The sequence below is a fragment of the Syngnathoides biaculeatus genome, chromosome 5, assembly GCF_019802595.1.
Source record: "Syngnathoides biaculeatus isolate LvHL_M chromosome 5, ASM1980259v1, whole genome shotgun sequence".
Classification (NCBI taxonomy): Eukaryota; Metazoa; Chordata; class Actinopteri; order Syngnathiformes; family Syngnathidae; genus Syngnathoides; species Syngnathoides biaculeatus.
The window spans coordinates 17,339,600-17,367,417 of NC_084644.1; the positions used below are offsets into that span (position 1 = coordinate 17,339,600).

The 27,818-nt window shown below is 42.6% G+C and overlaps 2 protein-coding genes across 3 annotated transcripts; both read left to right on the forward strand.

The window, feature by feature from the left end:
- The first annotated feature begins 3,300 nt into the window (after positions 1-3,300).
- On the forward strand, positions 3,301-19,136 carry LOC133500243 (polyadenylate-binding protein 1A). Its single transcript, XM_061818680.1, has 15 exons — positions 3,301-4,115; positions 6,568-6,761; positions 6,932-7,047; positions 10,201-10,340; positions 16,525-16,619; positions 16,692-16,829; positions 16,907-17,002; positions 17,099-17,371; positions 17,476-17,566; positions 17,635-17,757; positions 17,860-18,002; positions 18,164-18,248; positions 18,335-18,465; positions 18,581-18,671; positions 18,769-19,136. The coding sequence occupies exons 1-14, from the start codon at positions 3,923-3,925 to the stop codon at positions 18,668-18,670; spliced, it is 1,908 nt and encodes a 635-aa protein (XP_061674664.1). The 5' UTR covers positions 3,301-3,922; the 3' UTR covers position 18,671; positions 18,769-19,136.
- Positions 19,137-20,701: 1,565 nt separating this feature from the next.
- LOC133501488 (histone-lysine N-methyltransferase 2D-like) lies at positions 20,702-27,802 on the forward strand. 2 transcript variants are annotated; one of them, XM_061821300.1, is made up of 3 exons: positions 25,092-25,104; positions 25,268-25,422; positions 25,508-27,802. In XM_061821300.1, exons 2-3 carry the CDS (start codon positions 25,393-25,395, stop codon positions 26,189-26,191), a joined length of 714 nt encoding a protein of 237 aa, XP_061677284.1. In that variant the 5' UTR covers positions 25,092-25,104; positions 25,268-25,392; the 3' UTR covers positions 26,192-27,802. The 2 variants fall into 2 exon arrangements, with proteins under 2 accessions (XP_061677283.1, XP_061677284.1); XM_061821299.1 differs by having other exon boundaries at positions 20,702-25,104; positions 25,264-27,802.
- Positions 27,803-27,818: the final 16 nt, after the last annotated feature.

The following is a 27,818-nucleotide window of genomic DNA, read 5'->3' on the forward strand; positions in this document are numbered from 1 at the left end:
ATTCCAATTTAATGATTTGCTAAAAACAGTAAACTGAACATTAAATAGCTTGTTTTTGTAGTGTATTCAATTAAATATAGGTTGAACTCTGACATTGCGTCTTGCTCTGTCCAAAATCCTAATTCTGTGTACATATCCATCCATTTTCTTTGCTGCTTATACTCACGAGGGTCGCAGGGGAGTGCTGGAGCCTATCCTAGCTGTCAACCGTCAGGAAGTGGGGTACACCCTTAACTGGTTGCCAGCCAAATGCAGGACACAGACACAAACAACCGTACTCACACTGACACTTAGGGGCAATTTAGAGTGTCCAATTAATCTTGCATGTTTTTTGCGGGGGGTTTGTGGGAGGAAACCGAAGTACCCGGAGGAAACCCCGCAGGCACAGGGAGAACATTCAAACTCCACACAGGCGGATGCGGGATTGAACCTGGGACCTCAGAACTGTGAGGGCAATGCTTTACCAGCTGATTCACCGTGCCGCCCCATGTACATATCATTGCGTGAAATAGTTGAGACCTCTCCATAGAACTCTCTTGGAGAAGTCTGACGCATTTGGCAAAATAGATACCCCAATCTTATTTGGGATACGCGATAGAGAATCGGCTTCAAACATGTTATGTTCAATCACCATTTTGGAAGCTTGTGGGACATCGCTAAGGAGGCGGAGCTTAAGGGCGCCATCGGAAAGGAACATTGGGCTGCCTTACGCTGATTCAGAACCCCTGGAAACCTCATAAATTCTCCCGAAATGGAGACTTTTGGACATTGAAAGTATTGTGAAAACAGTAGATCACAATCATATTCTACATACAAACCAGGGAGGAGGAGGAATATATACATGACAACCACATTTGTAGTTATACAGGCAGTAAGATGATGGTGTAGCGCCGGAGAAAAGGAGTCTGAGGCGGAGTGGCGGACACAGGAACAGAACTTGCTTTATTGTTCGACATCAAAACACTACTCGCATAACGGCGGGAACTCTGTTAACCTTTTACGGTTTTATGAGACGTCAGAGTCGCTTTGCAACATTTCCCTTCTGAAGAACACGATGATAATGATTGGCAACTATGTATTGATTCAAAACGGAAACTGAATTTTTACTGAGTGATTTAATTTGTTCAGTGGATCCCTTAAAATACAATACGTTGGTTTTAGCCAGCAGATGACGCTATTTTTCAAGTGTGCCAAATGTTTTGACAAAATGTCAAGGGATTTATTGTGTCAGAAAGCTTCGGTTCCTGGAGTCCTCGTTTCCAGTGGGATTAGGGTAATCGTCGTCTTTTTTTGCATCAAAACTCATCTTTGAAATACCCAAGAACAACATTTATTAGGGATTAGGGACTTTGATTACCCAATTAGATCCCTCAGGATCACATATTAAGTTTCTTTCGGCTTGTCCCGTTAGTGGTTGCCACAGCGTGACATCTCAGATGAATGCTCATATTTCTTTGGCACAGTTTTTACACCGGATGCCCTTCCTGACGCAAACCTTCTTGAGGACGAGAGGTTCCAGAGAGATACAAACTCATGACTCCTGGTTTACCAAACCAATGTTATAACCACTGAGCTATGAGGGCTCTCTCAGGATCACATATCATGGTGTGAAATTTTGGGAATGTGGAAGGCAAACCCACTCAGACACGGGGAGAACATGCAAACTCCACACACCCGAGGCTAGATTTGAACCTGGGTCTTCAGAACTGTGTGCCAGATGTGCTAACCAGTCACCACTGTTCCACCTTAAAACGCTGTGTAGTAACAAAATGCTTTCAATATGCCGAGGTTATTTTTACATAATTTGAAATCCATGGTTCTTGCTCATGATTTGCTTTCACGAGCCACAAAAAATTATGTGGTGGACCACGTGTACCCACAGGCACTGTTGAACACTTGTGGAACAAGTCATCCATCCATTTTCTTCACCGCTTATCCTCACAAGGGTCGTGGGGAGTGCTGGAGCCTATCCCAGCAGTCAACGGGCAGGAGGCAGGGTACACCCTAAACTGGTTGCTAGCCAATCGTAGGGCACATCGAGACAAACAGCCCCACTCACAATCACACCTAGGGGCAATTTAGAGTGTCCAATTAATGTTGCATGTTTTTGGGATGTGGGAGGAAACCGGAGTGCCCGGAGGAAACCCACACAGGCACGGGGAGAACATGCAAACTCCACACAGGCGGGTCTGGGATTAACCCAGGACCTCAGAACTGTGAGGCCAACGCTTTACCAGCTGATCCACCGTGCTGCATGTAAAAGTGCTACTGTCGATAGTGTACAGCAGTTGAACTGAAAGTAACTATATACCCACCGCTATTGCGACTCACAATTTCAAAATATATATTTTTTTAAACATTTCTTGCCTCAACCACCTTGGAATCATCCTTCCATCCATTTTCTGAGGCTATTATCCTCGCAAGAGCCGCAGGAGTGCTGGAGCCAATCCCACCAGTCATCGGGCAGGAGGCAGGGTTCACTCTGAAATGATTGACAGGGCACATGAAGACAACAGTTGGACTCACAATCACACCTCAGGGCAATTTAGTGTCCAATTTAATCTTGCATGTTTTTGGGATGTGGGTGGAAACCAGAGTGCCTGGAGACAACCCACGCAGGCACAGGGAGAACATGCAAATTCACACAGATGGGCTGGGATTTGAAACCCGGTCTTCAGAAGTGTGAGGTCAATACTCTAAACCTGCGCCACCATGCCACCCACTTTGGAATCAGAATCAGCTTTCTAAGCCAAGTATGTAAAAAAAAAAAAAAAAAAAAAGAGAGAAATGTGTCTCTGGTAGTTGGAGCTTCCCTTGTACGACATACATGTTGAGTACGAAGAACCATAGACAAAGTAAATTGATGGAACATTTTTTTTTAACTTCTAGGATTTGCAGCAGTTTAAATTCCCATTAGAGAAATAGTCCAGTGCAATGAGCATTGCGCAAAGAGTGCCAAGACTTCAAGAAGTGTATGTAGTTGGTCACTTGATTGTCGTGCGATAGTCTACCGCCTCTGCCATGAAATCGGTCAAAATTATTTTATATAAATTAGAAGACATTAAATTAACATCATTCCAAATTGTGATATTTTTGCCATCTATTTCTTATTTGCAAAGATAAAAATAACCAGAAACCATGACAGATAGTGAAAGTATTAGCCGCAACCAATTTTGGCAAAAAGTAACTGAATTGAGGTGGGTTCGAACGGATGGACTTCCCTTGAAGCAGCTGGAAATTATGAAAACTCCGAAAAATATCGCGAGATTTGTGACGCCACTGCCGGTGTTGGATTGGTATTGAGAAACAACCTCCACCGACCTTCCTTTCATGCCTGTAATCTGTCTGCGTTGGGTGTGCTCCGTAGCTAGCCACGGCACACATTTTATTATTATGAAACAAACCAAAAGCTAGAGCGCACACGCAGACATATTTTTATAAGAAAAAAAATCGGTGAAGCAGGATTTGATTTGCAACTCAAGCAACGCGAAGAGGAAGAAGAAACAAGACGTAGCGAGACGGATGCTAGAGTGCTAACGAAGATAAAACCGCCATTACTGAAAGCGTGGGTGGTAATTTCATCGCGGTGCCAAGCACGTTTCTGCAACGGTGTTTTTCCTTTTTTTTGTTAATTGTAACAAATAGCTTAGCGCGTTCACCAATCGTTTTGTTCTGCCTGTGAACGGTACAGACGGGCATTTGTTCCACGAGCCGCATCGTTAGGCCACGCTCGCTACGATAGCTTGCTAATCAGGGAAGCTAGCCCACGTTGCCACCTTTGGAGGTAACGCAAGGAACAAGTCATCTGGGCGCCCTGTCGTTTACGACGGGACAAAGAACATCACCGCTTCACATTGAAGACTGGTGTATTTCAACATTAGTTGTTATTACGTCTCCTTTTGTCTGAACACACGTCGTCATCATGAACCCCAGCGCTCCGAGCTACCCCATGGCCTCCCTCTATGTGGGGGACCTACATCCAGACGTAACTGAGGCCATGCTCTACGAAAAATTTAGCCCGGCTGGGCCTATCTTGTCTATCAGGGTATGCAGGGACATGATCACCCGTCGCTCCCTCGGTTACGCCTATGTTAACTTCCAGCAGCCCGCTGATGGTAAGTCTTGTGGTTGTCGGAGAGTTCTGCTTGACTCCAATAAGAAATGTTGAACTCAGCTGCACTTCATTGTTCTGTTCGTTTCACAGTCACCAATATGAGTCAGTTTCATTTAATTTCAATAATTGTAAAGACAATGGCCCACTCAACGTTTTATTACGATTACTGTATTTGAATTATTTGTAGTTTGGCTTAACCGCAAACTTTTAATGCCATCACATACTTAGCTATAATTTAAAGTTTTTAAGAGTTGCAGTCTGATATATGAAGTTATGTTTTTCCCCAATGGTATTTGTTTTATAGTACTAAATGGGTATTCCATGGAAAGTAAGTTGCATATTAGTGTCTTCAGACTTTTTTTTTTCCACAAACTGTCCTTAGGGCTCCACACATTTGCACTAGTAGTACTGGTGTGACAGCCTGAAAAGGTTAGGACATATTTGCACGCTGTACTGTGAACAAAAAGTTTGTTCGCAACAAGCAGTAACAAAACAAGTGCATGCGTTTCCAGTGATGGGTGGCGTGAATTTCAATCATTAAAACATGCCCTTGTGTAAGTGTGACAAGATGAAAAATAGACAACCTAAAAAGTTTCATATGACCGATATGGTGCACTCTTGAGTCCTGGTGTTCCTTTCACTAAATCTGTCTTTACCATTAATTTCACTTGAGAGAGCCTCGTTGTTGTTACAATAGTAACCCAGTTTGCATTTACACAATATCAGATGGCAAAATTAATGTAATTTCTGAGATTTGAATTTATCTGTGTGTTTTTGTGAAGGTTCCAAAACCTGAATTTCTTAACCTTTATTGCAATAGTGTCATGGGTTTGGGTTTGCGTGAGATGTACCCACAGCGTTTTAAAGGGCAAGATGGGTTGTGCATCTCAGGATTTTTATGAAGCTGTTTTTCTTGACTGCTTACTGCACCTTTATGGACATCTGTTTGTGGCATTATAAAACGGAGTGTATTTCAATAGGCCACTACCATTTGCTCTGTTAGTGAGGATTGTCTTTATTATGGACACTTAAGGTTTGAAATCTTTTTGAAAAATGTCTTTTCGCTTTGTAACAATGGGAGATGTTCACTCATGTATAACCAAGTGGGCATCAAAAAAGACAAAAGTGGAATTAAAGTGGTGCCTCTGTTCTCGAACTCAATCCGTTCCAGAAGGCTGGTTGAGAACCGAAGCGTGTTTTCTCATTACAATGAATGGAAAATGAAATACTGCGTTCCAAGTCTAAAAAAGATTTCATGTTTTTTTTTTTTAAGCATTTCCTCATAGTAAACTGTATAGTAGAAATGCATGTATAGTTTAAATACTTTTTATTATTAAATCATTTAAGAAATATTTATTTTTTGCTTAAAACATTTTTTTAACAAAAATGCAGAATTACAAACAAATAATAATGAGCACACAAAGTACGTGATGTACAAAATATTTAACTTTCAATTAGAGGTCGGGTTAATGGAACAAAAGAAAAAAAGCAATGCAAAACAATTGTTTCAAATGTCTTGGGGGGGGTGAATGGCCCCTTTTTGACAAAGAAAGAATCTAATATAGACTTTTTCTGCTGTCTTGAGCACCTTCCTGAAGTGGCTCATAACGTCATTGAAATTTTGCAGTGCTCTGCAACATTCTATTTTCTTAGGGTGATGGAGTTGTACAAAATTATGAATGTCGTTCCACTTGGCACAGATAGCTTTTAAATCGGCACTTGAGACATCCTTCCTCCCTTCAGCCTCATCACACCACATCTCCCTTCTTTGCCAACACTACACCCAGCTAACTGCTGCTCGTTTACGAAAATAAGAAGCAACTTTTCTTTTTATCTGTGGCCTCTGCTTGGTCAACATGGTTGCTCCTTTAGCAACATCACTCACTTTGAGGGCGTCCTTGTGTTTAAGAATGATGCTGATCGTCAATTTTGCCATGCCATACTTCTTCGATAGCTCAGAATTACTGACACCAGATTTGTATTCAGCTATCAAATCCTTCTTGAAGTCGGCAGTTTTACGCACACGTTTCCTTTTTTTCCAGAACCAGCAGTTCCACTTGCCTTCTTTGAAGTTATGATCGGGGTTTAATATTGCTCAATTGAAAGAAAAAAAGTCACTACCAAACACATCCGCTTGCAGAGGAGTGTGTGTGGGTCAAGTGGTTGCGTCACGTGTATTATGTCATTCCCGGGTTTTTCGGGGTGCGTCCGAAAGCGCAATAAAACATCGTTGTGGGTCAGCTGGTCGGGGTGTTAGAATACTGATTTTTGTTCAAAAACCAAAGCAAAAAAAATCTCTGAATTTTCATTCGAAAACCGATTTGTACGAAAACAGACGTTCGTTATTTTCTTTCCAAGTGTATTTACCATCATTGATAAAAATTTGAAAATGACCCTTGTACTGCCGCGTGCCTTGTATCATGATTGTACTCGTCACTGTGCTATATTTTCAGCTGAGAGAGCCCTGGATACCATGAATTTTGATGTGATCAAAGGCAGGCCACTTCGCATCATGTGGTCTCAGCGGGACCCCTCGCTGAGGAAGAGTGGAGTGGGCAACATTTTCATCAAGAACCTGGACAAGTCCATAGATAACAAGGCCCTCTATGATACATTTTCAGCATTTGGAAATATCCTGTCCTGTAAGGTAGGCGGAGCACCGCTTGCCTCATGAGCCTTTTGGCCTGTCTCTTGAGGGTTTTGCATACTCACCACTACTTAGCATGACAGAATGTCAACGGAATCTCATTGTTTGTCAAATTGCAATGCATGGTGTTTGTGAATTTTACTGAAGTGCGCAAATGTTCCCTTTTCAAGGTGGTTTGTGATGAAAATGGCTCAAAGGGTTACGGCTTTGTGCACTTTGAGACCCACGAGGCTGCTGAGCGGGCCATTGAGAAAATGAATGGCATGTTGCTCAATGACAGAAAAGTGTAAGTGGGATTATGCTACCTCAAAAAGTCTAATGCAGTTTGAGTGTATTTAATAGAAATTGTAATGACATTTATTTTGTGTGCATTTCATGGGTTAAAATGGCTAAAGCAAAAGATCCATTATACAAAACTTGAAACAGCAAAAACCTTTGGACATACATAAGATATATAAAAACTTATTCATCTTTGTATTCTCTTACTACGTAATTATTAATAATTTAGCTATCAGGGAATTGTTCAAAAAAGTACAGTAAATAATGGTGGTTGTTGCCTGTTCTAAAACTAGAATTAGAGCCAAATAGTAATTACAATAAAGTAGTTGGAATTTTCACATATAGACCAGTTTCGACTATGTGACAAAATCCGGGGCACCTGGCCGTGTTGGATGGGTTCACTCTATGCTTTTGCATATAGACCAGAGTTACTCAAATGTTCGTACGACTGTTAAAAGTAACAGACACATGATGGCTAAAAAGACTTTGGAAAGTTATCGGTGCTCATTAGATGTTTCAAGAATTGTGCTTTGATTGACAATATCGACCCATATGCCTTGGAGCAACACAAATAGAGCACACAACTGTGGGCATCGGTAACCTATCCAGACATCATCCACTATCTCCTCTTCTCGGCAAGCGCTTATACCGTGGACCAACTAAAGAATTACAAATGTCTGGAGGCCTACAACCAATTCATCAATGGCTGGATTCATCATGCAACGCTATCCATTGTCTCTCCATACTGCTAAGATTAGTGTACCGCGCAATGCAATCTGAATATATACAATGTGATTATAGTCAGCGTGGTTGAATTATGTTGATTATACCAACGAAAGAGGTGTAACTTATTTCAGTTTGTTACCGGGAGAGTAAGAGGTTCGACCGGAACAATTGGAGCCCGCGCCATTTTTCCACTTCCACAGCAACATTTTAAACTCAACGCACAAAACAGCTAGCAGTGCGGTAACTCGTTTTTGCAAAATAAAACAGAAAATACAGATTTTGGAGCACTATAATTTCACATATGTGCTTCCTCCCCATTTTTTTCCAGTGGTGTACATTATTTGTAGGAATAGAAGGAAATGGTAAAAACTAACATTTTATAAATATACGGTGGCATCTAGATGTTATAAAGAAGCTGCACACTTTAATTCCAATATTGCACTGCCACATAGAGGTTATGAAAAACGTATTTCCTACACTTTTATTAGAATATGACAAGGGTAAGTATAACTGCATGTATGTTCAATTGTGGCCGTAAATTTACCTACCGTGGCAGGATTTGTTGAATGCTGTTTTTAAATATGACTGGCTGAACAACAAGTACTAATTTTTTTTTAATGATAAAATGCTTGAGAATTTCTGAATCCCATGAAATTAAAACGTCTTGCCTGGCTTACGTTTTCTTGAAAGAACTACCTATCTTGGAAATTCTTCCGAGGTAACGGAACCGATGAATGAATGATTCATTGTCAAAATTTACTACACACAAGGGGTTTTTCAGAATTTATATAGATGAGAAATTACGGTGTTTGAACCCTTTGTTAGCCGGTCCTGGTATGTGATATTTCTTGTTGTTGATTATCAGGTTTGCATACACGGGGCAGAATTATAGGCCATACGTCTCCAGATTGTTCATGTTTCAAAGGCTGTGCCTTGGCAACTCAAAGCTTCAGTACCTTCACAGGTTTTCCTCGAGGATTCAGCTCTGAGGACTGGCTACACAACTCCATTAATTACCTAAATCTGCTTCTTTAGCAGTCTTTCATTTCATTGCCTGTGTGCTTTGGGTCATTGTCATGCTGTTAGACTCATCCACTACCAATTTTAAATTATCGGGCTAAGAAGAAGTTGTCATCCACGACTTCACAGTACATGCATATATTTCCTTGAATTCGGTAATATTGACCTGTCCCCTTTGAGGAGAACCCCCCAAACCATAATGCTTCCACCTCCATGCCTGACAGTGGTGATGGTGTTCTAGGGTCCATCCATTTTCCAAGCCACATATCTTCACAAGGGTGCTGCAGCCTATCCAAGCTATTGTCTGAATTTCTCTTTCTCCGAACACTTTGAGTCAAGTTAATTCAAAACGGCTCGATTTTGCTCTCATCTGACCACATCACCTTCTCCAAATCATTCGGGTGTTCATTGGCAAGCTTCGGACATATGCCTTCTTGAGCAAAGGGACTTTACAGGCGCTGCAAGATTTTAATCCATTGTGGCGTCGTGTTGCCAATGTTTTTCTTAGTGAGTGTAGTCCCTTCTGCCTTGATTGTTTACAACCTCTCCCCATGTAGTTGTGGGCTGGTGCCCAATTTTTCTAATTACCATTGAGACACCCTACGAGGTCAAGTCTTTCAGGGAGCCACAGACTGGCAGTTTGTCATTTTATGTTTGTTTCATTTTCCAACTATTGCCTCAACAGTTAACACCTCCTCACCCAGACTCGTGCCATTGGTCTTTAAATTCATTCCCGCCCTCTGCAAGTCGACGATCTAGTCCTTGATGTCATTACAAAACTCTTGGGTCTTGCCCATGATGGAGTCTGTTGGTTTATTCTTTTGACAGTTGTCTTTACTGGTAACAAATTGAGATGAAAGCTGAGTTGTTGTTTTTTTTTTTTTTTTTTTATTTCTTCACCATGGGCCCCAAGAAACTTTAGTGGAATTAAGTTGTGCGTGCGTACATTCGTACGTATGTTTTCTCTGAGCTGTCAAATGTTTGCCGCCTCCTCCGTCCCCCCACACTCACCCTTCTCTTTGCATAGTCGTCCAGTGCCAAAGGTAAATGGACATAATTTTTATTATTCTTTACGTTATATACTTTGCATTTTTTTTTGGGGGGGGGGGTAGTACAGATTAGGCAATTTACATGTGAAAAGCGCTTCTACTTATGAAAAATTCATGTTGGGAAAGGACTTCCGGGACAAATTAATTTCGTAACTAGAGGTACCAGTGTATATATATCTAAACTGCTGAACCTATGTTAAGCTACATTTTCTGAGTTTTGTCCTGCCTCTTTCAAATTTTCGATATCCAACTAACCCTCTGTGTCATGGTATCGCAGTTCTGAGCGGGAAATTTGAACATAAAATTATTTTTTGATTTAGGTCAACCTATAATCTGGATGCTTGATTTTATTTATTTTCTGATAGATTTGTTGGGCGATTCAAGTCTCGGAAAGAGAGGGAAGCTGAGCTCGGAGCCCGTGCAAGAGAATTCACCAATGTTTATATTAAGAACTTTGGGGAGGATATGGATGATGAAAAGCTCAAGGAGTTGTTTGGAAAATATGGTAAGTATACAATATTGGATTAGCATGTTTAATAAGGTTCCATGCTTCTCTTCCACGCATCTTCCTTGAGGGTTTTGTGTCCAATTAGCAGATGATCATTCATGACTGGGGCCATGCCTTTAACTCGGAGAATGTTTTTATTTTTGATGGTGGGGACACAGTGACACTCAAGGTAGCTAGGTACATAGGACGGTCATTGCAGTATATTATGTAGAATTTACACAGATCTGATCTGTATTGGTGTCACTTTATACTGATAAGCTTTGTAATAATTCGCCAATCTGATAATTACATCATTGTCCGGCTCTCCAAAAGACAAGTCTGTTGCTGTTGTGTACCAATCCAGTTTATTTTTAGCCTTGTCATGTCATGTAATGCTGAAATTATCCCTATGGCAAATACTTTAATTTCAGTGAGAAAGCATTGCGGTGGGACTTCAGTGGTGTCTCAGACTGACAACAGGTAATGCCTGGATGAGACTAAACAAACAAACGAACAAATTTGGGCTTTCGCTATTGCGAAGAAGTACTTTTGTCATCATTGGTGCGCAACAGTGAAACAATGTTATTTAAAATAATGGACTTATTATACTCTAAAAGTCTTGGTCTTACATAAATACGCCTGTACTTAATTTTTAAACTACTGTATGGCTCTTTTGAAATTATATTTTAAAATCCATCCATTTTCTCTGCCCCTCATCTTCATGAGGGACGCGGGGAGTGCTGGAGCTTATCCCAGCTATGAACAGGCAGGAGTCGCGGTACACTGGTTGCCGGGCGATTGCAGGGGACATGGAGACAAACAGTCACAATCACACCTACGGGCAATTTAGGGTGTCCAATTAATGTTGCATGTTTGGGGATGTGGAAGAAAACCGTAGTACCCGGAGGAAACCCATGCAACCACAGGGAGAACATGTAAACTCCACACAGGTGGGTCCGGGATTGAACCCGGGACCTTAAAACTGTAAGGCCAATGCTTTAGCACCTGAGCGACTGTGGCGCATTTTAAAATATTTGGCCTTTGTCTCGTTCTGTCTTCTTTTTCTTCTTCCTTTCCTTTCGGCTTGTCTCGTTAGAGGTCGCCACACCGTGCCATCTTTTTCCATCTTAGCCTATCTCCTGCATCTTCCTCTCTAACCCCAACTGCCCTCATGTCTTCCCTCACCACATCCATAAACCTTCTCTTTGGTCTTCCTCTCGCCCTTTTGCCTGGCAGTTCCATCCTCAGCACCCTACCACCAATATACTCTCTTTCGCCTCTGAACATATCCAAACCACTGAAGTCTGCTCTCTCGAATCTTGTCTCAAAGACATCCAACTTTGGCTGTCCCTCTCATGAGCTCATTTCTAATCCTATCCAACCTGTTCACTCTGAGCAAGAACCTCAACATCCTCATTTTTGCAACCTCTAGTTCTGCTTCCTGTCGTTTCTTCAGTGCCACTGTCTCTAATCCGTACATCATGGCTGGCCTCACCACTGTTTTGTAAACTTTGCTCTTTATCCTAGCAGAGACTCTTCTGTCACATAATACACCAGACACCTTCCGACAGCTGTTCCACCCTGCTTGGACCAGTTTCTTCTCTTCTCCCTGTAGCCTCACTCTTCCCCCTCCACCTTTCTCTTTCACGCGCATATATTCTGTTTTACTTTGGCTAATCTTCATTCCTCTGCTTTCCAGTGCATGTCTCCATCTTTCTAATTGTTCCTCTGCATGCTCCCTGCTTTCACTGCATATCACAATATCATCTGCGAACATCATGGTCCAAGGGGATTCCAGTCTAACCTCATCTGTCAGCCTATCCATTAGTACTGCAAACGGGAAGGGGCTCAGAGTTGATCCCTGATGCAGACTCACCTCCACCTTAAATTCTTCTGTCACACCAAAGGCACACCTCACCATTGTTCTGCTACCATCATACATGTCCTATACTATTTTAACATACTTCTCTGTCACACCAGACTTACGCATGCAGTACCACAGTTCCTCTCTTGGTACTCTGTCATAGGCTTTCTCGAAATCCACAAAGACACAATGTAGCTCCTTCTGACCTTCTCTCTACTTTTCCACTAGCATCCTCAAGGCAAATAATGCATCTGTGGTACTCTTTCTAGGCATGAAACCATACTGTTGCTCGCAGATACTTCTGTCCCGAGTCGAGCCTCCACTACTCTTTCCCATAACTTCATTGTGGTTCTCATCAACTTTATTCCTCTATAATTCCCACAGCTCTGAACATCGCCTTTGTTCTTAAAAATGGGAACTAGAATACTTTTCCTCCATTCTTCAGGCGTCTTCACTCGCTAGTATTCTGTTGAGTAAGTTGGTCAAAAACTCAACAGCCACCTCCAAATTGCCTCCATACCTCCACCGGTATGTCATCAAGACCAACTGCCTTTCCATTTTTCATCCTTTGTAGTGCCTTTCTGACATCTCCCTTACTAATCATTGCCACTTCCTGGTCCTTCACACTTGCCTCTTCAACTCTTCCTTCTCTCATTTTCTTCATTCATCAACTTCTCAATGTATTCTTTCCATCTATTTAGCACACTACTGGCAACAGTCATCACATTTGCATCTCTATCCTTAATCACCCTTACCTTCTGCACATCCTTCCCATCTCAGGGATGAGAATTTTCCGTCGATCGGCAGATTTCCGACTTTTTCAGACCAAAATGACCATTCTCGAGATAAGCGCAAATCCGTTGAGAAAATTTCAGGGGGGAGGGGGTATCGTGCGCCTGCTTCTCGGTGGTGGGGCCCGAGCTGCAAGTTCAGCTTACTGCTAGCACAAGCACAACTATCATATGCCGTTCTAACTTGCTCGGTAGTGTAAATATTTGCATTTTGCGACATAAACATTAAAACTTTGCGGCAGATTACTCGATTGGACAACAAAGTTATACAGTATAACGATCCAATCGTGGGAGAACTTGCAATATGGCAACGTATTCAAATACTTATTTTCTTCGCTGTTCGTGAAAGTGATTGCAGCCACACTTCGCCGTAAACCTCTACGACGGTTTTCTTTAAATACACATTGTTCTTAAATGAGCCAACTTGGCATTACAAATACTTTTTGGTAATTTGAGATTGAGAAGAATAATTCCTACCTGAAATTAAGCGATCGCTGCACAGGTGTGTGTATATTTTGGTTGGACACCATTCATCGTGTTTAATTGCCAAAATCCATTACTTTCTGGTCTTTTCAGCTGGTATTCCATAGAATTATCTCTTGGACTATCTGTCTCATCTGTTGTGACAACCAACAGCACAACAGGTCTTGGGTATTGTACATATTCTCCCAGGGTTCGCACGCGGCCCTTAAAATCCGCGAAAAACGGTCAAGCCCCTAAAAAGGCCTTAACTTAAAAAAAATCAAAGGGGGGACCTCTACTGCCAAAATTCTCCCTAAAAAATAAATTAATCTTTTATTTAAAAAAAAATAGCAATCCGTCTGGCGTCCAAATCAGCCGGAAATTGTCAACGGAAGTCAACGTGTTGACTAGTCGCCATCTTGTCGATATTCCATTGTTTCCGTGAGTAGGCATTTCACTTCGTCTTCGTTACGACGTAGCGTAGTTCTTTCATCGATCCAACTTGTATCACGGGGAAGTGCATTTTTCAAGAAGCTTGGGTTGAAAGTAAGGAGTTTGGGAGCTTTGTTCGTTGAGATCCAAAAGATCGGCACATGTTTTACTGCCATCTGTGCAAGGACAGTTACCAGCTTGAAAAGATGGGCGTCAAAGCGCTGGAGTCGCACTGGAAAAACAGAAGACACGCTGATTTAGCAAAGACTCTCTCATCTTCGTTGGTATGAATCTGTTTCTAAAATATCAAGATAGTGAAGCATCAACTTCAGGCAGTGATACTAGCAGTGCATGCGCACTAGGATCGCAAAAAAACGCTTACTTTCATAACCGGTTTTAACCGATCAGCTGTAGCAAAAAAACCGTATCATAGTGGTGTTTACATAATTCACCCGCGGGACCTCGAGTTGGGGTGTGGGGTTCCGCACAGACTGTTTTTGTTGTTGCTCTTCCGGAGTGACGTGTTCACAGAGCCCCCCCCCCATGCGAGTAGTATTTTGATGTCTGCCAATAAAACAAGTTTACTCCCATACTTTGGAGCGTTTCCTCGATGCCATGTTTGATGCTTCTTTGATTTAACTGAATGTTCTTTTGAGTCCAACTTTACTCTAACAGCGAAACTTGAAAAAAGTGGAAATGATGTTGAAAAAAATAGCGCAATGTGGAGTACCGGAACCGGAAGAAATGATTGGACATTTTAACCAATCTCGAAAGCCCGATTACGGTTTCGGTTTAAAAAAAAAAAAAAAAAAACTATAACCGGTTGCGATCCTTAATGCGCACCTACAGTTGTCCAGCCAGAAGTCAGGCTTTATGAACGTAGTTCAATACACGAAGATGGACTCGTTAAAGGCAGAGATCGTGTGGACTTTAAAAGTGATCTGCAGCCATTACAGTTACAAATCTTGTGAAAATAATTCGAAAGTGTTTGCAGTCATGTTCCCAGACAGTGACATTGCTAAAAACTACCACTGTGGGGAAAGGAAGACTTCGTACCTGGCTACATTTGGCATCGCTGCCCACTTTTCATCTCTACTGCCTCAAAGCCAAAAAAGGCAGAATAGAGACTGACATATCTACGCTTATTGAGAAGGCTGACAGGCTGTGTGAGGAGGCAGAAGAAAAGAGGAATCTGAGGTTTATCACCAAGGCCAATGCACTCAGAGGCAGAGCAAAGGACAAGAGAGCCACTTTGGCACATCTGCAGCAACAAATAGAGGAGGCACTGGGTAGGCTCAAGGAGCTAGAGTAGGGGTGCTGAAACAGACATCAATAGAAGACATTTGTGTATATAGTTGCAATTGTAGTTAGAATTTGTTTTTCTGTATACTGTTATGTGAAGATGTTGAAATTGGTCATATCAATGAGAACTACCAAAAGGTGCGACAGGTGATCACTGTCACAGGTACTGAGGAACAGGAATATTTGATGAACCAAGAACGGTTGATGGCACCATTGGTTGAGTCTTTTTTCCTTACTCTTGATTTCCCACGATGGCCCTAAATTTTCCGTGTCGGCCCTAAATTTTTTCCGTGTCAGCCCTAAATTTTTCGTGTCAGCCCCTAAGAATGCCCCTAAAAAGCCCTAAAATTTTTTTGGTCAGACCGAGTGTGAACCCTGTCTCCTCCTTTTCAATGCCTCCCACAGTGTCGAGCATCTCTGTTTGACCGGCAATATGGCGCGGTGAAAATGGTGACGTCACATGCATTTGATTGATACTTATACTTAGCTGGGATTGTTGCCCCCACCAACATGGTTGCTATGTAGGCATGCTATTTACCTGAGCTGGTACAATGTACTGACATCTATTTTTCTCTTCATGTCCATGTATTATTGTTTGTAATCTAAAATCACACAACCACTTTCCAGTTGATGTCACAGTGATGCTGATCAAGCTAATTGATTTGTTGACAGATTATTGAATAGGTGTACCTCTACTTAGGAAGTTAATTTGTTGTGGAAGTTTTTTCATCATGTTATTTATTTTTATTCCCCCACCCCCACCCGTAAATAAATTTACTTAGATCAGGCAGTGATGAAATTCCTCTGGATCGTGTTTATTCCTTGATAGGCCAGTGCATTTAACTTTTGTTCAGCTAGTTTGTCAGATCAAAAATTTTTATTGATGAAAAATTTTGAATACCATCTTATATCATGTTCTACTTATATCAGTTGAAATTGGAAATTATCATTTCTGAGTTTGAAATTTTTGTTTTCTATTTATGTATTTAATTTTAAATTTATGTTCATGTTATTAATCCAGTAAGTTATTTTAAGGCCACCTCTATAATCACGCCCGCAACTTTATCTGCGTTGCGCCGCAACTACCATGGAGAAAGCGAAAGGGAGACCTTAAATAGGAGACCAGGTTGCTAGAAAGCACTTTTGTGTGCGTGCAATCGACGTATTGGCCACACCTGAAACGAATGACAAGATGGATGATGGGCGGTGTTTTCTTTTTATTTTGTCACAGCGGTCGAGATTGACACATTGAGCACCCCTGACCTCGATGAATGAAAATATTGACTGGCATATGTCACGTTGGCTGGTTGGGTAAAAGGTCTTTAATTTGGGCTATTTTCATTTTATGTAGGGCCTGCACTAAGTATCCGCGTTATGACTGACGAGAGTGGCAAATCTAAAGGATTTGGTTTCGTCAGTTTTGAAAGACATGAAGATGCTCAAAAGGTAGGTAATTTGGCAGTGTTGTTGAATGCCATTATGGGTAACTTTAAGTGATTTTCATTTATATCTTTGTAGGCTGTAGATGATATGAATGGTAAGGAATTGAATGGCAGACAAGTTTACGTGGGTCGTGCCCAGAAAAAGGGTGAGCGTCAGAATGAGCTGAAGCGCAAATTTGAGCAGATGAAACAGGATCGCATGACTAGATACCAGGTTTGTTTAAAAGGAAAATGTTCATGTTTCTTTCCCCTCAAATGTGTGACTCAAGAGCAATTTATCTTGCATTCTAGGGTGTCAATCTGTATGTGAAAAATCTGGATGATGGCCTTGATGATGAGCGACTGCGGAAGGAATTTTCTCCTTTTGGGACAATAACAAGTGCTAAGGTAAGGATTTCCAGGGCTTTTTTTTTTTTTTTTTTTTTTTTTTTTTAAATGAATTGATGCTTTGGCAGCACTCATCTTGAGTTTCTCCCTCTGCAGGTTATGATGGAGGGTGGCCGCAGCAAAGGCTTTGGCTTTGTGTGTTTTTCTTCTCCAGAAGAGGCCACTAAAGCAGTAACGGAGATGAATGGGCGTATCGTTGCCACCAAGCCATTGTACGTGGCCCTTGCTCAGCGCAAAGAAGAGCGTCAGGCCCATCTAACCAATCAGTACATGCAGAGGATGGCCACTGTCAGAGCTGTTCCTAACCCTGTCCTCAACCCTTATCAACCAGCTCCACCTTCTGGCTACTTTATGGCAGCTATACCTCAGGTGAGTACCCTAAAAACAAGTGTATTAGGATGATAATGTCTCTATTTCTGGTAATCTCTTCAATAGTTGAGAATTTAAATATCAATATTGGTGTTTGTTCTTAGGCCCAAAACCGTGCTGCATATTACTCTGCCAACCAACTGGCTCAGCTGCGTCCCAGCCCACGATGGGCCACTCAGGCAGTGCGTCCACAGCGTAAGTCGAAACATTTTTGCTGATACATTTTGATTGGTGTTAAAATCTAAAATATATTCTTCCTCTAGACTTCCAGAACATGCCCAATGCAATGCGGCCTTCAGCTCCCAGGCCCCAGACTTTCAGCACCATCCGTCCCGCCACCACCACCAACACCCAGGTCCCACGCATGATGGCCTCTCAACGTATGCGTGAGTAAATCTATCATTCTCATTTTAGTGTTTGCTTTTATGATAGTAACATTAAGAGGTTCTACCTTTTGTTTTTTTCTCTCATTTTTTTCTGCACCACAGCCACCCAGGCCCTCAGCCAGCGTCCTGCCAGTGCTTCAGCCACTGCCGCCCCAGTGCGTGCAATGCCTCACTACAAATATGCCGCAGGTGTCCGCAATCCTCAGCAGCACATGGCCTCCCAGCCACAAGTCACCATGCAGCAGGTTAGGTTTTTGTTTTTAAATCTTTTTACATAAATACAGCTTTAGGCTTTACATGAAAAGGGTATTTTTTCCCCTCTCATGATGGTTAGTTTGACATGACGAATAAATCTTCTTTCTATAAAGTTTGGATAACAGGTTGTTTTTTTTTTTTTTTTTTTAAGCCTGCTGTCCATGTCCAAGGACAGGAGCCTCTGACTGCTTCCATGCTGGCTGCTGCCCCTCCTCAGGAACAGAAGCAGATGCTGGGTCTGTAATGTATCTACTTGTTTTGGGATAAACTAACATTCTGAGTGGCTCCACTGACTCAAGATAACACTTGGATTTTTCCTCAGGTGAGCGACTGTTCCCCCTGATTCAGAACATGCACCCAAGTCTGGCGGGCAAGATCACCGGCATGCTGCTGGAAATCGACAATTCTGAGCTTCTTCACATGCTTGAATCACCTGAATCCCTGCGCTCAAAGGTCAGTAAAAGGCTGTCAAACAAAAGTGATTTTCTCTTTTCCTCCCACGTACGTGCGTCTTTGTCTTACTGTACGTACACCACTTCGCGTGAAGTTCATTTAGCAATGTTTTTAGGTGGATGAGGCAGTTGCTGTGCTCCAGGCCCACCAGGCCAAAGAGGCTGCTCAGAAGTCCACTACTCCTGCTGGTGTTCCCAGTGTCTAAGGTGTGTAAGGAGTCTTACTTTGTTTAATCACAATATCCAAGTGTTACGTCTTATTACAATGAATTTGTAACCATCAATTTATTATTCCTATCTACAGATTGAGCATTTTGAAACCTGCTTCACCGATGGAAAAAGAGAAAAAAAATTAAACATTGAAAAACCTAAAACACTGAAAACATTGCAAAATGATAAATTCTTTCTTAAAAAAAAAAAGAAAACCATTTACTCTGCCAGGTCTAGGGTTGGTTTGACTAGACCTTGATCATATACAAAAAAAAAACGTTTGTGGAAAAAAAAAAAAGCAAAATGGGTAAAATCTAATTAAATTTGAATGCATTCCTCTGTTTTATGGCATTTTACTGTGTTCTATGCTCATAGCCATGGTGTGGAATGGAGGTACCAGAGCATTTTTGAAAGTTTATAGTTAACTACTGGCTGGCTAATAAAATCTCATTCAAATCCTTGTATTTTTGTCCAAACTTATGCACTGATATGTTCACATTTAAGACAGCTTAAACATAATTGCGTTTCATGTAAAGCAGGGGTCTCAAACTCAATTTTACCTTGGGACCGCTGGAGGCGAAGTCTTGGCTGTGGGTGGGCTGCGGCCTCGGCGCACATGTACGTATTTCGAGTTTAAATTAGAAATTAAAAACAATCATCTTCTCAAACATCTTTTTTGTAACATTATAGATGAAGGAAAACGCCAGTGTTTAGAACTTCTGTGCAAAACTACTTAAAAAAAAAAAAAAACTCCTTGGCAACAATGCTGCTGTAACTTTGTCTCATTGAAAATGTGTTTCTCTGCTTGCAACAAGTCCGGTTAATGTCACACACTCGATAGCCATCTACCCCACTGTGATTGGTCGACTCGTCAGCTTCACACTCTAGGCTTGAGAGCTCCATATGAAGAAAAGATCTGGTGTGAAGCCAAAGTAGAAGGGATAATGTTAAAATTCCACCTTGGCACAGCCTGATCAAGGATGAAAGCACAATACAGTGCATAGAAGCTAATTCTCTATTTTAAATAAAGGAGGTAACAACATTAACCTTAGAACTGTTTGGGATTATCATTCAGCTTTCAACATGCACTGCTAAAGATATTCTGCAAGCATCCATCCATCCATTTGAGGTGGGGTTTACCCTGAACTGGTTGCCAGCCACTCGCATGTCACATGGAGACAAACAGCCGCACTCAGAATCACCTCGGGGCAATTTAGAGTGTCCAATTAGTGTTGCGTGTTTTCAGGATGTGGTGGGGAAACTAGAGTGCCTGGAGAAAACTCATGCAGGCACAGGGAGAACATGAAAACTCCACACAGGCAGGGCCGGGATCTAACCAAGGTCCTCAGAACTGTTAGGCCATTGCTTTACCAGCTGAGACACCGTGCTGCCATTCTGCAAGCAATAATTCAGTTTTACGCCAAGAAAAACAGACTGGGATATCATGGGTTAAAAAAAAGTAAATGAATGAAACAAAGTTGGAAGCAACCTTTCAAACTTATAGTTCATAGTTTGCTTGGTTTGGTTAGCTATGTATTTCTTTGACATTTGACAAGTTTTCAAAAACACAAAATAGTTCTTTAAAACATTCTGATGGGAATGGAAATAGATGTAATCTGAATATTTGAGCCATGAAGCTTCAATGGATGACACTGATCTGACCACAGTGCATACCTCTTGCTCAAAGTGGTCAAAGGGAGCGCTCGCGGGCGTAGTGTTTGCTCAGACATGAGGTGAGAGTTCAGAAGCAATTACTAAGCATTTATTTATAGATGTACTAGATATATTTCATTCATAATACAACTTTTAAAACTTTGTGTACATTAAAAATGATCATCTTTTGATCATGCTTCCAGCCCGCAGATCCCTGACTATTTTTCAGTCTTTTTTCATTCAGTCAAATCACATGCCTAACGTATCCACAGCATTGAAGCAGGTAAAAGAAAGGAAGTCATACTGTACTTGTACTGATTTTTCGAAGGCTGTAAATGGAACACTTTGGATTTCAAACTCAAATGACCATTTTCTATTCCTTTCAGCTTGTCCCGTGAGAGGTTGCCACAGTGTGTCATCTTTTTTCCATCTAAACTTATCTCGTGCACCTTCCTCTTAACGCCCACTGTCCTCATGTCCTCCCTCACAACATCCGTCAACCTTTTCTGTGGTCTTCCTCTCGCTCTTTTGTCTGGCAGATCTATCCTCAGCACCCTTCTACCAATATACTTCCACCACCTGATTCTCTGCTCTACCTCTGTCTTCTTAATCTTCCTACCCAGTACCAGAGTCATTTTACACATGCTATGCTGTCGAGCCACACTCTCCCCCACTACTACTGTACAGTCTGTAACCTTCAGATTACATCGTCTGCGCAAAATATAATCCAACTGCATGCTTCTACCTCCACTCTTAAATCACTCCATGTTCCTGTCTCTTCTGGAATTAAGTGTTCACCACTGCCAATTTCATCCTTTTTGTGAAGTCCACCACCATCTCGCCCTCAAAGTTCTTTTGCTGAATGCCGTACTTACCCATTTCTTCTTCATTGCCCCTGTTTCCTTCGCCAACATGTCCATTGAAAACTGCGGCAATCACAACTCTCTCTCTGGGGTGGTCAGGACTACTACCTCTAGTTCCTTGCAGAATTTCTCTTTCAACTCGAGGTCACATCCTACCTGTGGGGCATAGCTGCTAATCACAATTTATACAATACCCTCAATTTCAAATTTCAGCCTCATCACTCTGACTCTTTTAACCTCCAAGACATTCCTAGCCAGTTATACCTTTAAAATAACCCCTACTCCATTTCTCTTCCCATCTACTCCATGGTAAAATAATTTAAACCCTCCTCTTAAGTTTCTAGACTTACTCCCTTTCACTTGCTCTCTTGGATGCACAACATATTAACCTCTGAATTATCATGTCAACAGACTCCTGAGCTTTTCCTGTCATAGTCCCAACATTCAAAGTCCCTAACACAGCTGTAGGGTCTTTGCATGCCTCTTCTTTGTCTGCCAACTAAGCTGCTTTCCTTCTCTTTTTTGTCTTTGACCTACATTATCAGAATTTCTCCCTACGCCTTTCAGATTAACAGTGCCGGGGGCGTGCGTAGTTAGCCTGGCCCACTACCTATCCATTATGGAATTCGTTTGATGAACGCTCCTATATGTTTGGTATAGAATTACGCCAGATGCCCTTCCTGTCGCAACCCCTCCACATTTATCCGGACTTTGGACAGGCCTACAGGACGCCCAGGAATTGTGGCCCCCTGCGGGCTGCAGATAGTCAAAACAAGCAATCAAATAAAGCCAGCACAAGATACACAATTCACATATTACCATATCTATGTTAAAGTTAAAGACAGATAAAAGCAATCAAACACAGTCAGCACATAAGATACACAAATCACACCTGCGTAAAAATATAAAGGATATGGTGATTTAAAGCATATGTGGATGGAAGGGATTCAAACCACAATGGCCCTCACTCTAGTAGTTGAAGGTTGAGTCCTGTAGGGATTTGCGAGTTTGGACCTAACGCGTGTTCACGAATCAAGGAAGATATGACCAATGATTAGGAAAAGTTAACAGCAAATGGATTTATTACAAAGGACTGTTCAGTAGAGACATCCGAGTCTTATCTAGGTATCTGCCGCACACAAGACCTGTGTCTTCTGGCAGGGTAGCCACAGAAGAAGAGCTGCCCAGTAACACAAGGTTTTTATATGTATGGGTACATAGTAAGAGGCTGATCCCCCGCCCCCCCAAAGCATGTCTGGTCCTGGCACCAGCCAGTTTTCTGTGTACAAAGATCAAGGACAACCACCGGCTCCACAACACATCCTTGTCTGATTAGCAAATGGGCAACACTTTATCCGTTGATTAAATGTATAAGGTCATAATTAAGCAAATAATGAAAGTGCAATAAAAGTAAAATAGTCTTCAGTCCGCGTTCGATATTTGGTCCTAGTTGTATATTCCCTGTAGGTAATGTTGTTAGCGCGCTAGGCTAACTTGGGCCAAGCAGCTTCCAACACGAACGATACAGCAGCAATTTGTGTCCTAAGATGTACTAAGATAAGACTTGTTAAATTTCCTATAAGACCTCACGGCTCTTATTGAACAAGTGATGAAGTTACTTACTTTTGATGTTTCTTCAACAGCACGGTTTGATCACAAATGCGTGTCGTTAGTCAGTTAAGCTAAGGTGGTCTGGGCCTATAAGCAAGTTTAAGTTGTTTCTACTTGCCCAACTTCCCTTGCCCTACATACATAAGTACTCACGATCCTTGTAAACGAAACATGTTTTGCCGCTCGTGTAAGTACTAACATTTGATGATTACTTCCTCAGCAAATAATGATTACATACATTTTTTGATATAGAGCTAGGCTAGGCTGGGCCGCTCAGCTTCAACGTGAATAAATAGGCCTCTAATTTGGGTACTAAGAGTACACAGATGATGGTTTTAGTCCACTGAAGCCGCCACCAGGGGCATCCCACGTTGGGTATTAACAACTTTCAGTCCAAATTCAGCAGGATTTATTTTTTGTATGGTCTTGCAGGTCGGAGCCTCCTCAATTTCTTGTCACCAGTTCGGGAATAATGTGTTACATTTGTGCAGAGAAATAAACAGAAATGGGCAACCAACCTCAGAATGCATTTGAAATGTAACCATCCCACTCTGCTCCTTCAGTCAAGAGTAAAGGACATGGAAGGACATGCGTGGCCTTCCTAACAACTTCCAATTAGCCTGACTTTGTGCAAAAGTGCATGGGACAAAAATGGGAAACGGGACAGAGTTTTTGTTGTAAATTTACTGTTTGTAATTTTTGTGGCTGCTTTATAAACCAACTGGAAACTTGATTGGCAGTTAAGGTATTAGGACTCACATTTTTGTCAAATGTGATTGAAATCATTCAAGACTCCATATTAACAATTTGAATTTAAACTGCATACAGTGCAAGTAATATTTAAAAGGGAAAGTGCTCTAATAGCACAACAGTTTTTAACCTGGACCTAAAAACATTCACACTTTGGGCTGACATCACTTCTGTTTGTAATTTATTGTTTGTGCAGCATAATAGCAAAATGCACCTGCACCATGTTTGCTTCTGCAGTCCACTATTTGGCCTGAGTCAATTGATCTCAGAGTGACTGGGTTTATATCCCATTAGCATTTATTTCATGTAGTGAGCACCGAAACTATTTAGTGATTATATAGATAAGGAGCAGAACTTTGAAATCTATTCTAAAGCTCATGGAAGCCGGTGAAAAGACTAAAGTGGAGTTTAAACTAGAATAGAAGTTCTGAATGCGCTTTACAAATAAATTTGCTTTGCTTTGGAGTACTATGCTCTGACCACTTCTAGTCAGAACCTGAACCAAAGCATGCTGAGGAAGCTGCAGCTGATAAAATGCTCTTTCGGGAGTCCAGACAGAAGGGAATTTGAGTAGTAAAATCTACTTGAAATAGAAGCATGGATGTGGTTCTCCTGGTCTCCTTGACACAAGCTTTCACTGTGGAGATCTTCTTCAAATGATAGAAGGCAGTTTTAGTAATTTGAGATGGCTGTTAAAAGTCGGGTGGGAATCTATCGGAATAACGAGGTTTTGGACTTGGTCTTTGGTTCTTAAAGGGAAAATATAATGTAATAGCTGGCATATTGGTTAGAAAGTTCACGACCATAGTGTCAAAAACTTAATTTAGTTAATTCGGTTGAGAGTCAAATGTACCATTTTTTTTTTTTTAATAATTTTGAGGATGGTAGTTTTAATGAAAAGCCCAGGTGGACCATCTTTACAAACGAGAATATTACATAATCAATCTCATGATCCTGCCGCTCCAGCCCGGGCGGTGCGGGTGCCCGCGCGGTTCCGCTGATTAGGAGGCGCACACCTGCGCCTCATGCGGGCTGATTATCCTGTGTATTTATATGACTCCGGTGACGACTGGTCCCCGGCAGATCGTTGAGCTTCATGTCCCGTTTGAGTACTCCTGTGTCCCTGATCGACAACCCGTGTGTACTGACCTTTCCCTGTTCTCCAACCAACCCCGTAAGCCTGACTCCTTTGATACTTCTGCTTGCTTTGATCGTTCTGCCATGTACCGACTCCTGCCTGCCCGCTCACCTGCTCTCTTCGCCCGACGTCCCAACTACCGCTGCTGCACCTGACTGCCTGCCCAATCCCCGACCACGAAATAATAAACGTTTCTCCCCGAACTACCTTGCATCGTCCGAGTCCTGCATTTGGGTCCTACTCCCGTTCCGATGGGTTGTGACAGAACGAACTGGCCAAAACAGGACCGAGCAGGAAAGACCCGGCGTCGCCGGGACCGAAGCAAGGTAGACCGTTTGTGGGAGGACCAAGCCTGTCCGATCCGGGTAGGCTCCTTGACGTCCTCCGCTTCCGTGTCTTACGCTCCCCCACCGAGGTATGAATACGTCCCGAACACGACCTGTCCGGCTCCTCATATTCTTCGAGACTCTGACTTTTCGGAATATGAGGAGAACCTTGATTTGTATGACCGGCTGCCTGAGTATGACTCCGATGATTTTGATTACGAATCTCTTTGGCCGGTCTTTCATCCCAGTCAGTTTGTTCCACTTCCCCGCGTTTCCAGCACCCGAGCGTCTTCGCCCGGTAGGTCCAAGTACACCAATCCGTATGAGGGAACCCGCTTGGCCATCTACTCGGGACCTCCGCGTGGCAGCCAGAGAAGATGCCTTCTCGCGTTCCTGTCCAGGAGGAGGTGGGCGATGTCGCCGCCACCTTCTCGCGTTCCTGTCCAGGAGGAGGTGGCGATGTCGCCGCCGCCTTCTTGTGTTCCTGTCCAGGAGGAGATGGCGGTGTCCCCGCCGCCTTCTCGCGTTCCTGTCCAGGAGGAGGAGGCGATTCCGCCGCCGCCTTCTCGCGTTCCTGTCCAGGAGGAGGTGGCAATGTCGCCGCCGCCTTCTTGCGTTCCTGTCCAGGAGTACCAGCAGCGACCGGTCCGTGGCCGTCCCACGCCCTTGTCTCAACAGCGACAGGAGCTGGGGAGTTCTGTGGAGCCACCCCGGAGCTGGAGAGACTTCGGGATGGCTGTGATGGTGGCGGTCATGGCTCTGGTCCTTCTCTCCATCATCCTCTTCGCTCCTGAGGGCTCCCAGCCGCTTCAGGACTTGGCCTCGTTGGAGCAGTTGCCTGCCTCGGCCTGGTTCCTGCTTCAGCATTTGGTTCCTCACAGAGGTCGTCTGCCCAAATCGCCCCGTGTGGACCCTGGTGCTTGGCGTCCGGGTCGTCCTCCTGACCTGTCCACCCGGACGCCTTGCGTTTGGTGGCCTGGATGGGGTTTGGGGGATTACCGACTCCTGCCTGCCCGCTCGCTCACCTGCTCTCTTCGCCCGATGTCCCAACTACCGCTGCTGCACCTGACTGCCTGCCCGATCCCCAACCACGAAATAATAAACGTTTCTCCCCGAACTACCTTGCATCGTCTGAGCCCTGCATTTGGGTCCTACCCCCGTTCCGATGGGACGTGACAATCAATAAACTTTTTGATGTAGAAATTTGGGAGGAATTTGCCCACAAAGTATTTACCCAAGTATTTAATGAACGTATGAGTATTGAAATATTTGAACATTTATGTCTATAATTTCTTGAGCTGTATCTGTATGTGGGGCCCGCGCAGTATCCTGGGAGTGCCCGATCCTGGAAGTAAAGGAGGGTTAGTCCTGCTTAGTGGTTGGATCAGAGACCAGGTAGCAATTAGCATCTAGGTGCTTAGATTAGGCAGTGGGTTAATCACCTTCTATAAAAGTTTAAAGATTACAGAAATTGGAATTGCAGCCTGTGTGTGCCTCATGTCACTGGCACTGAGCCCACTAATTTACTGACCTGTATATAGTCAGTGACGCAGTTGCTGTTCAACCACAGTCACTGGGTCAGCACGAGCGGTAACAATGCACACTCATACAGTAGCTGCTTTTGGCTACAAAGGGGAAGTGACAACTACACAGACTGAGTTACTTGAGCCAATGTTCAACTTTAAATATTTCTTCACCTGTCTCTATTTAAAAATGTCCCGCTGCCAATCGCCAGGCAAGTCCACACTTTGAAGTTTGTGACAGATATTATTGTATGTTTGCAGTATTCAGTTGTGCAATGGGTCAAACCAAAAATAACAGATTTTGGGAATATGGATGTAGAGCGCAGTGAACAGGTTTTTGCCCCCTCCCATCCCTGTTCTTATTTTTTTGCGTACCTATCACATGCAAAGGTTTCATATCATCTAGCCAGTTTTAATATCCCTCAGAGACAATGCAAGGAAACACAAAATTGAGTTTTCAGTGGACAATTTCATTTATCAAGGCACACACACAAATAAAATCAAAATCTTTCTGACACTCTGTGAAAAAGTAATTACCCCGATAACCTAATTGGTTTTGCCACCCTTGGCAGCAATAACTAAAATCAAGCATTTGCTATAACTGATGAGTCTTTTACATTGCTCTGGAGGAATTTTGTCCCACTCTTTGTATAATTGTTTCAATGCCACTATATTGGCATGACGGTTTAGAGCAATGTTTTCCAACCTTTACAGAGTCAAGGCACATATTTTACAATTGAAAAATCCCACGGCACACCACCAAAAGTAAATGTCACCAAAAATGGATCGATTAATTACTGTATTTCCTGCCATCTAATAGAAGAGGATTTTTTGTTCGGTCTGTCTATGTGCCTCACTGACATAAATAGATGAATAAAGATACATTATTTCTTGGAATAATTTTTTTTTTTTTTTAGCAATTACATAAAATTGGATAACTTCCCATGGCACACCTAAAGAGCCCTCAAGGCACACTAATGTACCCCAGCACACTGTTTGGGAATCACTGGTTTAGAGCGTTGGCCTGACATGTGCTCCTCGTACCTGCGTGGGTTTTCTCCGGACACTCCGATTACCTCCCACATCACATAAACATGTATTAACTGGATTTTTAAAAATCACCTTAGGTGTGATTTTGAGTGTGACTGGTTGTCTGTCTGTATGTGCCCTGCGATTGGCTGGCAAGTAGTTCAGGGTGTACCCTCCCTCCTGCCCGATGACAGCTGGGATTGGCTCCAGCACTCCCGTGACCATTGTGAGGATAAACTGGATGGATGTTA